This window comes from Molothrus ater, chromosome 7 (assembly GCF_012460135.2).
Source record: "Molothrus ater isolate BHLD 08-10-18 breed brown headed cowbird chromosome 7, BPBGC_Mater_1.1, whole genome shotgun sequence".
Taxonomy (NCBI): Eukaryota; Metazoa; Chordata; class Aves; order Passeriformes; family Icteridae; genus Molothrus; species Molothrus ater.
This window is the reverse complement of record NC_050484.2, coordinates 7,194,157-7,209,641: the sequence shown is the minus strand read 5'-3', so window position 1 is coordinate 7,209,641 and position 15,485 is coordinate 7,194,157. Positions and strand designations below refer to the sequence as shown.

Sequence of the window (15,485 nt, the reverse complement as noted above, 5' to 3'; positions counted from 1 at the left end):
TGCTTTTTAAAACAGGCCAAGATTGGTTTTACCCTTTCTGAACCAGAGTAATCAGAAGGAGGCATTTCTGAGGGAAATATTTATTGCAGTCCAGGATCTGCAGTCGACTAGTGTACATTACTATTTTATTAAAGTTAATAAAGTCAGGGACTGCAGCTGGTTGTTTGTCTGACGGTTTATAGAGGAAGAATCCTCATGGAGATCAGCATATGTGAAACTTTTCCTGAACAGTGAACTGTTGGACTGACTCCTGTAGTCTTGGGTCTGTTTTCAAAATTGTATCTCCTTGTAGAACTTTCTGTTAAAAATATTGTGCCATTCTCTTATTTTCTATAAAACAACTCTGTTTCTAGTTTATAGAAAGGCTGAATTAAATATTAGAAATAAGAAAGAGTAATTCACCTGCAGGCCTGATTTAATTTAAAGCAAACCAATCTAGAAACAGCTGTGGGTCACCCAGCCCACAAGGACAATAATCCAGATGCTTGAACCCTACTGATTCCAGTGTCAGACATGCAACTGACTTGATACTTGACAGTGCAGAGGCTGAAAGGGCTTCTTCCAGAAAGCTCACATTCCCACAGCTGCCAGCTCTCATGGAAACAGAGCTGCAGAGGGAACCCCAGAGGAGATGCTAATGAGCCTAATTGGCAGGTTCCAAGCAGAGTTAGGGAGAGGCAAGGGAATAAATATGAGCAACAGAGATGGAACAGAGAGGGATGTGGAGGGCTGAGTAAATCTTTGTTGACCCTAAGGTCTTTGCACACTTTCTAGCTCTCTTAATTCTGACTGGACAAGCCTCTGAGCTTTATTCATTTGTTTTGAACAGGCAGATCACTCACTGCTCCTTCATCAGTGAGTGCCTGCTCTTATCCAGGGCTGAGGAACTCATGACTCTGAATAACACAGACTTTAGAAGATTAATACTCAAATACTGACTTAGTCTTCCTCTGAAGAATAGGAAAATGACATTGTAAAAGCTGCTATGAAGCTTCTAATGATTTTGTGACTTTTGTCTCAACAATCTCATTGCTCACCTCTTTTGAGACAATACCAGGGAAGGCCAGAGATGCAACTGTTGAAAACATACTTTTAAACTCATAGTTAACATGGTATCTTTAGAAATATGCTTCAGATGCTGCATTCAGTACTAAACCATAGAATCAGTTAGTTTGTAAAGGGCCTCTATGATCATTGCATGCAACCCAGCACTACCACGTTCACTGCTAACTGTGTCCTAAGTGCTACATCCACATGGTTTTTGAACAATTTCAGGGCTGGTGATTCCACCACTTCCCTGGACAGCCTGCTCCATGCCTGACCACCCTTTCAGAGAAGAAAGTTTCCCTAATATCCAACCTAAACCTCTCCTGGCACAACTGGAGGCCAATTCCCCTTGTCCTGTGACTTGTTACCTTAGAGAAGACACCAATCCCCACTTGTCTACAACTTCTTTTCAGGTACATATAGCAAGCAGTAAGGTTTTCCTTCAACCTCATTGTGTCCATGGGGAAAAAATCTGGGGAGCATCTGGTGCTCCCTCAGCAGCTCCTCATAGGACTTATGCTCTAAATGCAATATTATGAAGAATTGCTGTTGAGAGCTGCTATTACTACTACAGAAAAACCTCCAAGTGCCTTTTCTATAAAAACAAATATATTCTACTTTCAGAACTTTTTGGATTAACACTTAAACACATGGTTGTTCATTCCAACAAACAGTGCTTCTACACCAAGAATCACAATTTAGAAGAATAATCTAATAATCATAAAGAATAAGAAATTATACAACAAAAATAACATAAAGAATAATAAATTATACAACAAAAATAACTTAAAGAGTGTACCTAGTATAGGTCAGGTCTCAGGTGCTATGTTGTTCACCAATATGCTCTGTTAATCCCACCATCCACATAAGTCTTCCATGCCGGAGAAATCAACACCACAGAATGCCCTGATGTGGATTTCCAACTCAACCAAAAAAATATACATAGGAAACCAAAACTTGCAGTAAAAGGTTACAAAAAGCTTTGAGCCAGAAAGAAGTTTACCATACATGTATAAACTATGTGCCACACAATCCAGAAGTTACATAAATTCCAGGGGTTTCACGTTCCAACCCTTCTGCAACTGATTCTAAGACAAAATAGAACAACAATAACCCATTCTTCAAGTAAAATAAAACACAAGGCTTAAAATTAAACCTAGATCAAATTCTTCCCCATATCTAAGCAGAGTGAGAAGCCTGGCAATACTTATGCTCCAGAAACTTTGCAATCCTAGCTCCCAATGCTGAGCACAGCCCTCTGCCACCAAGAGACCTGCTCTGCATGAGCAGCAACATCCAGCAATTCCCTCTAGGGGTACCTCAACAGGGAAACTCTTCAGGCCCTGCAGGGTAAATAAGGACTGCAGTTTCATTATTGCCCTTAAGTTGCATTCACACTTGGAAGCTTAACCTAAGCCTGACTTCCATGTGAAAGGTTGCTAGACCAACTGCTATGGTAATTGAAGCCTCTTGTTAAGATACAAACATCACCTTTCCTCTTAAAGCCACGGGCCAGGCAGCAATCAGTTAGCCTGCATAATCCCCAAAAGCCTTCCTGCATCCCTGAACAGCTGCCTGAGCATCCAGCTACAGCTGGCAGAGCTACCGAGGGGAGGGCGTGGAAGGGGGACGTGGCACAGGCAACATAGGAGTAATAAAGATAGCTTTTCCAGGCATGCAGGGATGAATTTAGAAAAGCAAAACCTCAGCTGGGGTTGACATCAGTGAGGAATGTGACAGAGAGGGTGATGGTCAGGAAAAGTGGAGCTGCACTTGTTGAGCCTGAAGGGGGTGAGCCTGGTGTACACACATCGATGTGAATGCATGGCTGAGAGTCACAAGCTGCATAAAATAACAACTAGAAATAAGGCAAAAGAAGTCAGAATGGTAGGGAATTATGTCCTGGAACTGGCTGCCAAGAGGCTCTGAATCTCTGCCCTTAATGGCATTTAAAGCTCAATTGCATAAGGCTCTGTTTTGTACTCTGGCTTTGAAATAATTTCTCATAAATAATAAATAAAATAATAATGGGAATCAGCTGGATCATCTCCAGAGGTCCTTCCAACCTCTATTACGCTAGATTCTTCCACTTGAATTCCCAAAGCAAATCCTAATCCAAATGCAGGACAGCCAAGGGACAGCTCCAACATCCAAGGATATATAGGACATTCCCCCTTCCTAAAATTGAGAGTGTTTCAAAATCCAACAATGAGCTAAATCTTTTGTAGGTTTGTATTTTCAATCCAAATTATAGTTCTTAGAAATCATATCAATGTCTGAAATAACTGATTTTAGATCAGTTAGAACTGATTCTGCAAAAAAAAAAAAAAAGTATCTCAAGCTCTTAAACTGTTTAAAAATATTTTTTCTCTGATGGGAGAGGTGCAAATTAGACTATTTAAATCAGAGATGATGAAAAAGTGTAATTAAGCAGCCAGGGTGCTAAATAAATGGATGTGATGGCAATTTATGTGAGAGAAGCAAACTGCTTGCATACAAAGGAAACCTAAAACTTGCTCAGGATAGGAAATACTTTAGGGCTGTGGTGGATCACACATCAGCTTGAATGTAGACAAGGGGCTCTGTCTCCATCCTGTTTTATGACATTTTATGACATCTTACTAAATTACTGAGAGAGGACTCCAATGGCTTCTCAGATCCTAGGCTGAATGCCATTAATTGGTATGAAAGATGAGTGATTCCTGCCAAGAAAGTCCAGCCCCCATAACTTGTGCTGCAAATGTTTCGTAGTTGTAACTGAGGTTATGTCATGCAGGACTCAGAATTTTTAAGGGAAGTGGAGCTTATGAAAAGCCCAAAGGATGACAAGCAGAACCTTAAAGAAGGTGACAGCCACGGAGAACAGATCAAGAGCTACTGGTTTGTCCTTCAGTTGGAGTTTATTAAGTATTGATAAACATGATCACTCTTTTTTATCTTGCTTTGCCAGTTAAATTAACTGATAATTTTTTTTGTTTCCAACTGGAACCTACCCCACAAATATTTCACCCAAACACATAGGCCCTATTTTTTTCCTTTTCCAGAAAAAAGAAAGAAATGGAACATCATCCATTACACTGGACTGCCTTGCATTACTATACACAAATGGACTTTAAGGAAGAAACACTGGAATTGCTCATAAATTTGATTCTTTTCTTGAAGGAGACCTTCTTCTGGAGAGTAAGAGCAATCAAACCAAGTCTGTTGAGAGTACCTGTTGTAGACTTTACATATTTTATGTTTCAGTTGCATGTTTATTCATCTTTAGTATAATGAGCCCTAATTTAATGACTGTAAGGTATCAGAAATAACTAAGAAGTTCAAATTTGCATTGCCTTGTAAAATTACAATTTTTTGCTTTCCTATCTCATTTGGGTATTTTCACAAAACTAATTTTTCTTGTGCTTAAACACTAAATTAATTATGATTACACGCAAGACATTTTGGAACTCTAATAAAAGTTAATTGGTATTAAGTCATTAATTCTAATAAATTTAAAGTAGGAAAACTCATTATTTCTCATAATTTCTCTTCTACTGCAGTAGTTTCTAATTTTCAACATTTTTGTGCTCTTTTTGAAATATCTTGCTGTATCTAGCTTCACCACATATCTTGAATATATATTGTAATAGTGTGCCTTGTAACTCTGCTAACTTGGGACAGCTGCATACAATTTGCCACTTGACATTTTTTCATTACTTTTAATGATACAGTCATGATCATTCTGCTGAAATGCTGACTGGATAGAAGAAGAGAATTTCTATAGCAATAGCAAAAAAAAGTAGTAAGAAGTGCAGTTTATGCCACAAAAATGTGGCTTTGATAATACTGTACACTAGTGAGAACAAAATGCAGATATTCAAAAGACAGAACTGCACCTAAAGCCCTGCAACCATATTGACATCATTTGACCAAAATGCCTGCTCCACAAGAGTATTATTTGCCACTGAATGATGATTAAAAATACACAGAGGAAGAAATGGCATATAGTTGAGAATCTAAATAAACTGTTTATTGTCCTACAGTGAAGACTAAGAGCTTTAGGTACTGCCAAGGGAGGTCTTTTATTACAGACTCACACAATCATTTGGGCTGGAAAAGACCTTCCAGATCATAAAGTGTGACCATTACTAAATTCCTTTTTCCATTGTTCATTTAACTCTAAGCTTTCAAATTGAATCTACTACATCAAGAATCAAATCCGCAGCTGACAATCTAAAAACTCTGAAAGTGAGTGTGAAGCAAGCATTAGGCCAGCGAGCACTGGGGAGCTGTGACATCTCTTGGTGAAACATCCTCCCAAGGGTTTAATGTGCCATCACTTGCCATGGAAAAGGGCAGCCTTTCTGCCTCATGCAAGGTCAGAGCCACTGTCCCCTGCCTTGCCAGCTGCCAACATAAACACCAGGCTGGCGAAAGCACAACCTCTCTCTGCAAAACGGAAAGCTGTGCGTTGGAAGGTTGATATAGGCCAAAAAATAAGCAAGTGACTGAAGGGGATTACAGACACAATTACTACAGAGAGGCATAGTACACGTGGTTGGTTGGGGCAGCTTTTGACTGGCAGAAAGGTAGCACTCAGGGGATGACAACCACCAGCCCTTTTTTAAAGGCTGCAGTATTATTCCATTAGAAAGTCACACTTTGATCACTTTTGTTTTGCAGAAAGGAAGCTGGCCTCAAATCAAAAGAATTGCCTTAAGGGCAAAAGAGAGCTTTTTCTTTACAACATAGAAAATAACACAAATATCCCTTCTTAATTAAGGACCATTACAGAAAAAGTTAACACAGAGAAGTTTGGGGTTGCCTTAGAATTTTATATGCAGGTGACATTAAAACTGTCATGCCACCACATCAAAATGAGTCTATATTTGGTACTGTATTATAAAAATTCTAAATTATTTTTCTGAGGGGAAAAAAAAAGTTTGACCAATATGCTTTCATTTGTAGTGACATATTTAAAAACATATAGGGCCACAAGCTGATGTCAAAATTCTGGCTTCACTAAACAAAGGTCACATATCCAGAGCATGCTGAAGTGTGAAGAATCTTATCATCAGTGCCTTCTGGTAGACCAAGATATCAGTAAGATAAGGAAAAAAAAAAGGACCCAAGAAAAACCACTAAACACAAAAAAATTACAGTAACAGAACAAAAGCAAACAAAACTGAAGAGGGAAAATAAACACCCCTGCCCCACCCTTCCCACCCCCCACAAATAAAAAACCCCAAAGCCCTATTGGTTTACACTGTGCAAAACCATGCCAAAATCAGCTAATTTCAAAACAGCAAAGTAGGAGTGGGTGTGTTGGAAAACAGAGAGAGAAATTCAAGACATTTTTATATTTCAGGGCTTCCTTAGGAGACTCATGTTTCCTGGATTTTACTTGCAGAAGAAAAAACTCAGCTCATGTTTTCTTGCAAAGAGGATTATGGCCATAAATCATCCTGAGGGTGCATGTTCTAGGAGATAACATGACATTACTAATTCTCTGTTAAAAAGCTCCTTTCCAATTGGTAGAGAAAAAAGGCCAGTTGTCAATATTGCAGGGTTCTTATGATTTCCAGTTAACTTTCCTAGGATTTTTTTTTTTTAACTAACAGTCAACTCGTGAAAGTTCAGAGTCAACTTATGAACTGTGTTTTATCAACGAGCTGTCTTAGGAGTCAACAAAACCTCATCTTTCCCAGGTAAGGTCTGCCCATGTTCTGATCATCTCAGATTAGTGTCAGAGAAGCTATTTTTGTGTCTTATAAAGAACAGAAACCACTTTTCCATCCACACTGATCTTCATCCAAAAAACTGTGGAGTAGAATACAGCTCACTTGCTCATGGACAAATAACATCTCTGGTATTACTTTCCATCAAACTAATTTGATTTTCTGAACATGTCATTCTTTACTCACATATAAATAAATATAAATCAGATCAAGTGCTGTCTTGTCTTCCCAACAAACATTGAAGATACATGAACTGAATGTTAGAGAATTGGAACAATTTGGGAAAAAAATCCATGAGTCTTGTTAAATTCTTGTATTATGAAGGTTTTCTGAAGCTTTTAATCATTATTTCACAACATAGTTACAAGTTATCGAATCAATGAGATGTTTCACTTAAAACCCAAAATTCTGCAAACCCCAAATAAGGTATTGATAGATCCATACTTTCCTCAAGTGAAAAATACTGCAAAATTTAATGAGAATAATACTTGAGAACTCAGGTGGAAATATCATCTAGATTTATTATGGTTATGCCTGCATATGCCAGCTGAGTTCATAAAAGCTGTATGAATTTATTCCAGGTGTCAATAAATAAACAGGGTAGGGAATCCCAGACCCTTTACACTCCAGTTACAGAGCAGAGCAATTTTTTGCTTGCTTTGAATCAAATGACTGATTCAAAATAAGTACTAAGTAAGAAATTTCTACTGTAATCCAAATGAAAAAAAATGGTTTTAACTTTCTTAAAAAATAAATAAATAAAAACCCAAACCCCAACACATGTGATATTAAAATTTCAGTTTCCTGCAAGTGTTCTGGTAGACCTTAGAGGCCTCCACAAAGGTGGAGAGGCTCTGGAATAAACAACAAACAGGAGCAGAAGTGGAGAGGACACTTAGGCACATATATCAGCCTAAATAAGTGGAAAGACATTTTGGACCAAGAGTCTTCCTTTAGATTGGAATTCTCCACTCTTTTCTTCTGCTCCAGAAGTTGCTGATACTGTTGTTTCTACAGTTACCACCATCTTAGCATCATCCTCTTTATTCTAATTCTTCTTCTGCACAGCTGCACTGACACCTACTCCCCAGATCTGCTCTTAGGCAAGACAATGAAACGTGAAAGATGAGGGAGGTTTCTTTTCTTTTCTCTCAAAGACCAGAAATGAACAGACATTGTTCAGTGCTTTGAAAAAACTCATGGCTTCAGCTTGCTCTTAAAACACATGGCACAGTCACCACAGCAAGTAATCCTCCCTCTGAAGAAATGTAATAAAAAGTCAAGGTGTCTGGCAAGGCTATTCAGTGAAATGGTAATTCATCCTTTGGACAAAAATTCAGTTGGGGAACACACAGAATAAAAACACATCCAAAACCTGGCAACTGTGAGAAAGAGACTCTACTTCCCATTACAAACTCTGTGGCAATGCTAAACAAAAGAAAATTGCAAATACAAAAGCAGGGAACACTCGTGTAGAAACCTGAGCCCTAGCCTGTGAAACAAATATTTACATATATAAATATACAAATTTTAATACTAGGAATTTTCACAGAGATTTTATTGACTATTTTAAGAAAGGTTTTTATATTAAGAAATACCAATCATAAGAGAACATCATCCAGAACAGCCCACAATAGAATTTTACTGAATTATACTCTCAGTTTGAGCAAATAATTGCAGATTCCTCAGTTTAGTCTGAGTTATGCTGATGGCTGCATATTCTCTCCTCCTTTTAACAAACTATCTTCTAAGCTGGTATTTAAGTAGTTTAGGAACCTTTATATTCTAAGGTATTTAGGTAAGATGCATTTCCTGTCAAGGGATATCATTAGACAAATTGAACCATTACTTATATAAACTTATCTCACTGTAATTGGGATAAGAAAATTAAAGCAAGGCTTCTGGCTTTACTGTGCAAAAATGTCATTATTGTTCTACCACATTTCCTGAGTATTTGACATTTCAATATATCCAGCAGAAAGGGTTGTTACTGTTGCCTTTGATATTGTTCAAGAGAAGTTTGTGCCATTAATTTTAATAATATTGTAAGCATGCAGCCTGATGTTAAATTGCTTTGCACTCAAAACCTCCATCCATTTACAAAACCATCATCAAGCAGAGAAGAAACACTAATTTGCCTTCTAGTAAAACATAGCTCAGAACAGGAATCAACTGACCATTAAAAACAGAACATTTTCACCTGCAAAACAGACATTTCCTAAGCTTGGCTTCATTATTTCATCTGGCAAATCTGTCTCTGCAATCTTCAAGTCAAAACAAGATAGAATGTGCTGCATTCTAAAGGTATGAGGAGAAAATAACTTCATCTTTTCTTACCTTTGCATTATAGGGAATATAATGCTTTGATAAGGCTTCAGGAGTGTGCATCCATGTTTTGTCTACAGAAAAGCAAAATAAAAGAAGCATTGAATAGGTTATTCAATTGTTAACTTAGGTATAACAGTATCTCTGTGGAAAAGTTCAACAATCATCCTCTTACTCAAAAAACAGCTGTCTGAAGTAGTTAGAGGGGCTGGAGGGAAATATCTCACACCTTCTCAAACACTTAGAAGAAAGAACCTGCTTCTTTCTGTTGGGCACATGTCCTATTTTAACCAGCTTGGGTTTTTCCACAAGAACTGCACCTCCTCCCCCCAGATGCATTAGTTTGTCTGAGGCTGTTTGCTGGTTCTGTCTCAGATCAGCATTTTCTGCATCCTGCTGTTTAAAGCACTGACTGCATCTTGTGCATCTAATGATGCTTTTTTGATGAATTATCTGCTTTTTCTGATTAATAATCAAGACATTAAAGGGACAAACAAAAAATTATCCAAGTTGCAACTGACAGAAGAAAGTCCTAATCCTTATAAAAGAAAAATGATGAACATCAGATTCATAAGTTTTAGATCTTATTTATAAGTTCAGATCATCTGTAATTTTTCCATACCTATGCTAAACAAATTTGCATACTTACCCTTTAACTTTCCCATTACACTACTGTGTTATTTTCTTACTTTTCCTGCTGCATGGACCTAATTCTGTAATTATTTGTCAAATACATCTTCTCCTCTTACTTTAATAGCCTTTTTGAATGTTCTACACAATTTAAGATGGATTCCCAAACATTAAGGAAAAGCTTCTTTTTATTACAAATCTTAGAAACAAATTTTCAAAGTTTTCTCATTTGAGAGCATTTAAGAAAACAAAATCATTCAAAAATACTAGTTTTCATTGCCACACATTTGGGAGAATCTGTAACTCCCATTAGTGTTTTATATGACACATATTGAACATTTAATAGTATTTTCTAACTTGAGACTATCCTGGTTTAAATGAGCATGAATTAAAGTCACAAATTTGGAACTTTATTAAGTAACAGAATAACAGCTTAAAGCAAAAGTCTACCTTTGGATAGTCCCAATTCCATTTGCCTTTATGGGGAGTTGCAGTTACACTAATTAGCAACTTTTTTGTTAGTTACACTTAAGGACAATAAAATTCAGTTCACTTCAAACTGTTGAAGAGCGAATGCTGTGACACTGATTGACACTAAACCAATAATTAAATATTTCAGATTATGCAGGAGCAAGAAAATGGTTAACCAAGTTATTCACCAGTCACCACAGTAACAGGATCAGAACTACAAAGCTGAGAAATTCTTTTTTCCCTTAGCAAATTTCATTCTAAATGGCAGCAATGTTCAGCTCCATTACTGAAGAGTGATATTATCACTTCTTAATTAAGGAAGAATGATTTGCCCATTCAGCAGCACCCAGGAGGATGATTAAAGTGGCTCTTCCTTTTAACTGGGGCTTGTGATTGGACTGCCAGAACCAAGAAACCACTTCCCAGAATATTTTAACACGCGAAACCTGATCTCGTCTTTAGCATAATATCAAAGGCTGATGTTATCTGAAAGTGCAAAATAACCATCCAAGGGAATTGGTGCGTTAGGCCAGGTAGAATTAAGCCTGTCAGGCCAGGAGAGAAGCTGAAGCCCAGCCCAGCAGCTGGTCACTGGGCCTGGGGAGCTGGCACTCAGGACAGGACTGCTCACTGCCTGCTCTGAGAGCACCTGCACAGGGCCAACTTCAACTCCTCCAGGTGCAGCCACATTGCTAATACCAAGGGTTAATTTACCTAGCTCCTTCACACTACTGTTTACTAGCTTCAGTAGGGATACAGTCACATTTATACATTTAAAAGGGAAAACCTAATAAAAATAGAGTACTGAACCTCTTAAGGAAATTGCAATAGTTCTCCACTCATTTTATGCCTAGCACCAGCACAAACAAGTGACAAAGCTGTAGCTTCTAAAGCAATTTTACAAGCAGACAAGTGGCTAGACAGGTGCCATCAAAACTATTCCTTGCAAATGTTTACTCCCTTCACTCCATCAGGGCAATTAAAAATCTGAAAAAAATGTTATGTAGTTTGGGAGTCAAGTGTGAAGTGCTGGTCTTAATTCAGTATCAGGTAATCTTTCTAATTTTATTATCATTTACAGAGCTTTACTTAAAATGTTTATGTGAAATCATCAAGTTGCCTACCAGTCTCCAATAGTAGTAATGTGACAGAGATTCCAGCAAGGAACAATATTGCTGGGCAATAACTGTTGGTGCCCCTAACTGGGAGGAAGATCAGGATATATAGACAGGTGCTCCCAGCTCAAAATGAAATCAGTAACTTAGTGAGGTACCAAAGGACACCTGGTTCCAGGAGCCTTGTGCTATTGGCTAAAATAATCCAACATTCAGATGGAGATCCACAGACACTGTGACACAGCTACTGAAGATTTCCTCTGACAATGGAAGTCCATTTCTTAGAGGCAAGTAATAATTACAGAGTGGTGATGGTTTGGAAAGAGCTCTCAGTGCTAAATTAAATCAATCCAAGGCAAAACTCAGGCTGATAGCAAAGATGTGCAAAAAATCATACAAGCTATTACGGGGTAGTTTTTTTACCAGCATCTCCTTCTGAATTGTAAGGTCTGAGTATGGACTTATACTACCCTCAGCAGCTGTTTGAAATACTGCTTGGAATTAGCTTGATTTCACAGCAGTTGAGAAAGACCACATTTCAGACATTTTGCATGCAATAAACCAGAAAAACATGAAAAAACCAAACAATAAAAGAAGCATTGGTCAAATATCTGATGTAGATATGGCTTGTGGTTTGCATGATCCCTCACCAAACTTAATTTTTTAAGAGTTTTCACAGCTTAAAACTTAATTATTCATTCTGAAGCAACAAGCAAAATATGAAACCCTACAATGAGAATCACAGTTCATGTTATTATTTTAGTAGTTACATAGACACTTCTCTGCTAAATAAAACAAGAGGTCCTAAAGAAAGGTCTGAAAGCCCAGATGAAACCAAACCTGACAACCTGCATCTAATGTTAACATTAATAGAAAGTGAAAGGACTCATGCTGTTACAGTGGGTGAAAACCACAGTTATTTTAGATCTTGTCTGAAGTTCTTAATCCAGGCTGCCTTAGAGTTTACATTAAAGTTTTAAAAAGTGCTCAGTTGTTTTTTGAGAATTATGAGGTTTTGAGAATTATGAGTTTGAGCCATTCAGAGTCCAATAGAACCTATGCTTAACTGAGGTATGAGAAATTCTGAGCAAGTGGTGGTTTTGCCACATTCACTGGCACTGTGTGGAACAAGAGGTGTAAAAAAGGGTCTCCACTGTGACTTCAAGGGCATGGGGTAAACCCCAGCCCTGATTAAGCAGGACTGGAAATCCTGTGTGGAGCCTCTCCTCAACACATCAGCATGTGCACAGTGTGCTCAGTGTGTGCACAGGCACAGAGAGCCCCCAGAGCAGCAGCACTGTCCAGTTTTTAAAGGAATTTGACTTGGGTGAGAGCTTCTCAGGTTCTTTTCCCTGCCAGCACACACCAGCCTGCTAAGAGAAAACTGCATCAAGCTAGCACTGGGAGACCCAAGGGTCTCTGACAGACTGAATTGCAAGGGTGCAGGTTGGAGCTGGGCACTTCCATGGGCAGAGGAGTAATGCTGCTCAGAATTGAGCCTTCTCTCTTTTCTCACCCCCCTGAACCATGCCAGCCCCTTACCCTCAAAAAGGGGAGGTTGCTTTCCAGAGTGCATTTCACACCTGCTGGGTCCGCGTGAGAGCCAGGGCAGAGGGACAAACGTGTGTTGACAAATCACACACTGAAGGCAATTGACTCTGGGACTTCACCAAGGGCCCTGAACTGCTGTGCTGCACTCAGGGGAGGATGGCAGCAGGTTAGATAACAGCACAGTGACCATTTATCTACCAAAAAGGAAACACCAGCTGTGTTCTCCCTTTGAGATTAATTTCTCTGCATGTTACTGCCCTAAGAGATTGTAGATGTTCAACTTTTCACAGTGCAGCTTTAGTTAACTGCCTCCCTAAAGCCCACTGTCATTATTAATTAATTAAAATTAAGTAACATTTATTAATTAATGTTTCTAAAGTGTTTATCAAATCATATTAGACCTAATGGCCATTAATTTAATACAATGAACAGAGAAAGAACTCTAATTTTAACTTTTTCTTTTTTAGTGCCACAGTGAAAACACAGTCATTTCTAAAAGGTAGAAAATAAAGCCTTTATTCTTTACTGGATTAATATCTTTTCACATTGATGGATGTTTTTATTGCTAACAGAAGAAATCGTGGAACTGTCTTTTCTTCCTGTTTTACAGAACTTGGTTTGACAAAAACAATTTTTTGTGACAAGCAGCATAATAAGAGTCTCCTGAAGAAGATATCCTAAGAGATCCATAATACATCTAGGTATTACTGCCTCAGGAACAAACAGCTTACTTGCTTCAGTGTATGTACACAAGTGCTCTCTGTTTCATTATTCCTAGATTATCTATTCTTCTGTAAAGAAAGAAAACCTTCAGAACATGACATGAAAGAACTGTCACCCTGTTAAATAATTTCCTTTATTTTGACTGCAGTAGAAACAGGCAGGTGCTCACAAAGCCTCCTTATGCTGGTCAGACAGCAAGGTAGAATCTGACTTCTTGGCCACTGCAGATAACACATGAAAGGACAGACTGAGGCCTGAGACAATGCTTGGCACCAGAGTTTTCATCAGAATGTAACACTAAAATATTACTAACAAACCAATCTACCCATACTATTGCATTGTTCAACCGCAGAATTTTGTTCCAGCCACCTTCTAGAGCAATCACTGAGTAAAGTCTGGGTGTCTGATATCAGTAATTTATTAAAGTTATTAACAAGTTACTATGACTAGGAAATGAAATTATGAGTCAGAACCTTCCCTAGAAACATATAGATAAAAATGCCCATCAATACACATAGCTCAAAAATACTTTTGGTTTTTTTTTTTCCTTTTTTTCCCAAACAGAAGATATGCTTTGGATGCATATTTACTCTTTGCCAAGAAAAGAGCCATATCTCCCTAGAACAGAGTGAGCTTGGCAGAATGCTTTGCCTGTGTTCTTCTCCCCTAATATTTAGGACCTTGTAAATGGTTTTAAACAGCTGATTGCTATCATTTCAGAATGGTATCTCAGAATGCTGGGTTGGCATAGTTACAAAATGAAACCAAGCCTGGTATTTGACTCTCCTTTAACAGTAACATCCACTGCATGGCCTACACATTTTATACTGTATGTTTTTGAGATATGGATGCTGATATATAAGTTTTGACAAAAAAGGAAAATAGAATGAAAGTGTTAGTGCAACTGACCAGTGATTAGCAAATCTTAGCTTTTGCACTTTTGATTTGTTGACGTTAAGACCTTGTAACAAGTTCATATTTCTAAACCAAAGGGGAAAAAAACAAGAAAAAAAAAATCTGAACTATTTAGCCCATACCTTGTATGTCTTCTAGTTACAACAAGAGCTCCACTGTCATTGATAAAAGCTTCTATTTGAAGTCAAAAAGACAAAACTGGCATAACATAATTTAAGTGATCACATTTTGCAAGTTTTCACTAAGATATATGTAGAGATCAAACCTCCAACTCCATATTTCCCTTTTTGTAGTCTTGTAGAAAAAGAGTTCAGTGAACTATTCCAGAACTGCTATAAATAAATTTGGAGGAGTATCAATTAAACTTGTAAAAAATGTTTAAAAAGCAAGCTTTTGAAGAATTTCTGGCAGTTAAAGAACATTATGTAAATAGGTCAAAACAAAGGAAAAGAAGCATAAAGGACAATCTCAATATACAATTAAAATAGAATTTTAATTTTCTGATTCAGGAACACTGAAATAATGTGATATAAAAGTTTAAATGGAGCTTTCTTTAAAATTCAAACTGGAAGGAGAAGAAAGGAGTTTGAACAACCAATGGGAGCAACTAAAATATGCATATCTATGGCTTCCTCTTGCTTATGTACCTAAGGTACATCCTTTTATGTCCCAGAAAGGATTTGATTTCACAAAACAGTGTTTTCCTGAGTGATCTATTTTGGATGTTCTCTGCAATTTTCCAACTGCTTTATAGGACAAATTCTTATGAAATCCAGTAGCCTTGTGATTCCTATCAAGGTCTGGTTGTTGCAGCTCTAATTTATTTCACACAGGGTAAGATATTTCACCTTTAACTACATACCTATCAAGTAATCTCACAGTGTACCTCTGTAACTCAAGTGTTTAGGCTGTGTAAATTTTAATAGGGTAGAAGCCAAAAAACTTCAGAGTCCCAGTATTTGTGCCTATGGCTCAGCAGCACATATGC

At 37.7% G+C, this 15,485-nt stretch overlaps 1 protein-coding gene across 9 annotated transcripts in view; it reads right to left on the bottom strand.

The window, feature by feature from the left end:
• GULP1 (GULP PTB domain containing engulfment adaptor 1) overlaps positions 1 to 15,485 on the bottom strand; it is a 144,986-nt gene that overhangs the window by 55,097 nt on the left and 74,404 nt on the right. For all 9 annotated transcript variants that reach the window (XM_036386600.2, XM_036386599.2, XM_036386603.2 and 6 more), the window contains one exon: positions 9,105 to 9,166. In XM_036386600.2, the coding sequence (XP_036242493.1) occupies positions 9,105 to 9,166 (62 nt within the window). The remainder of the gene's footprint in view (positions 1 to 9,104; positions 9,167 to 15,485) is intronic.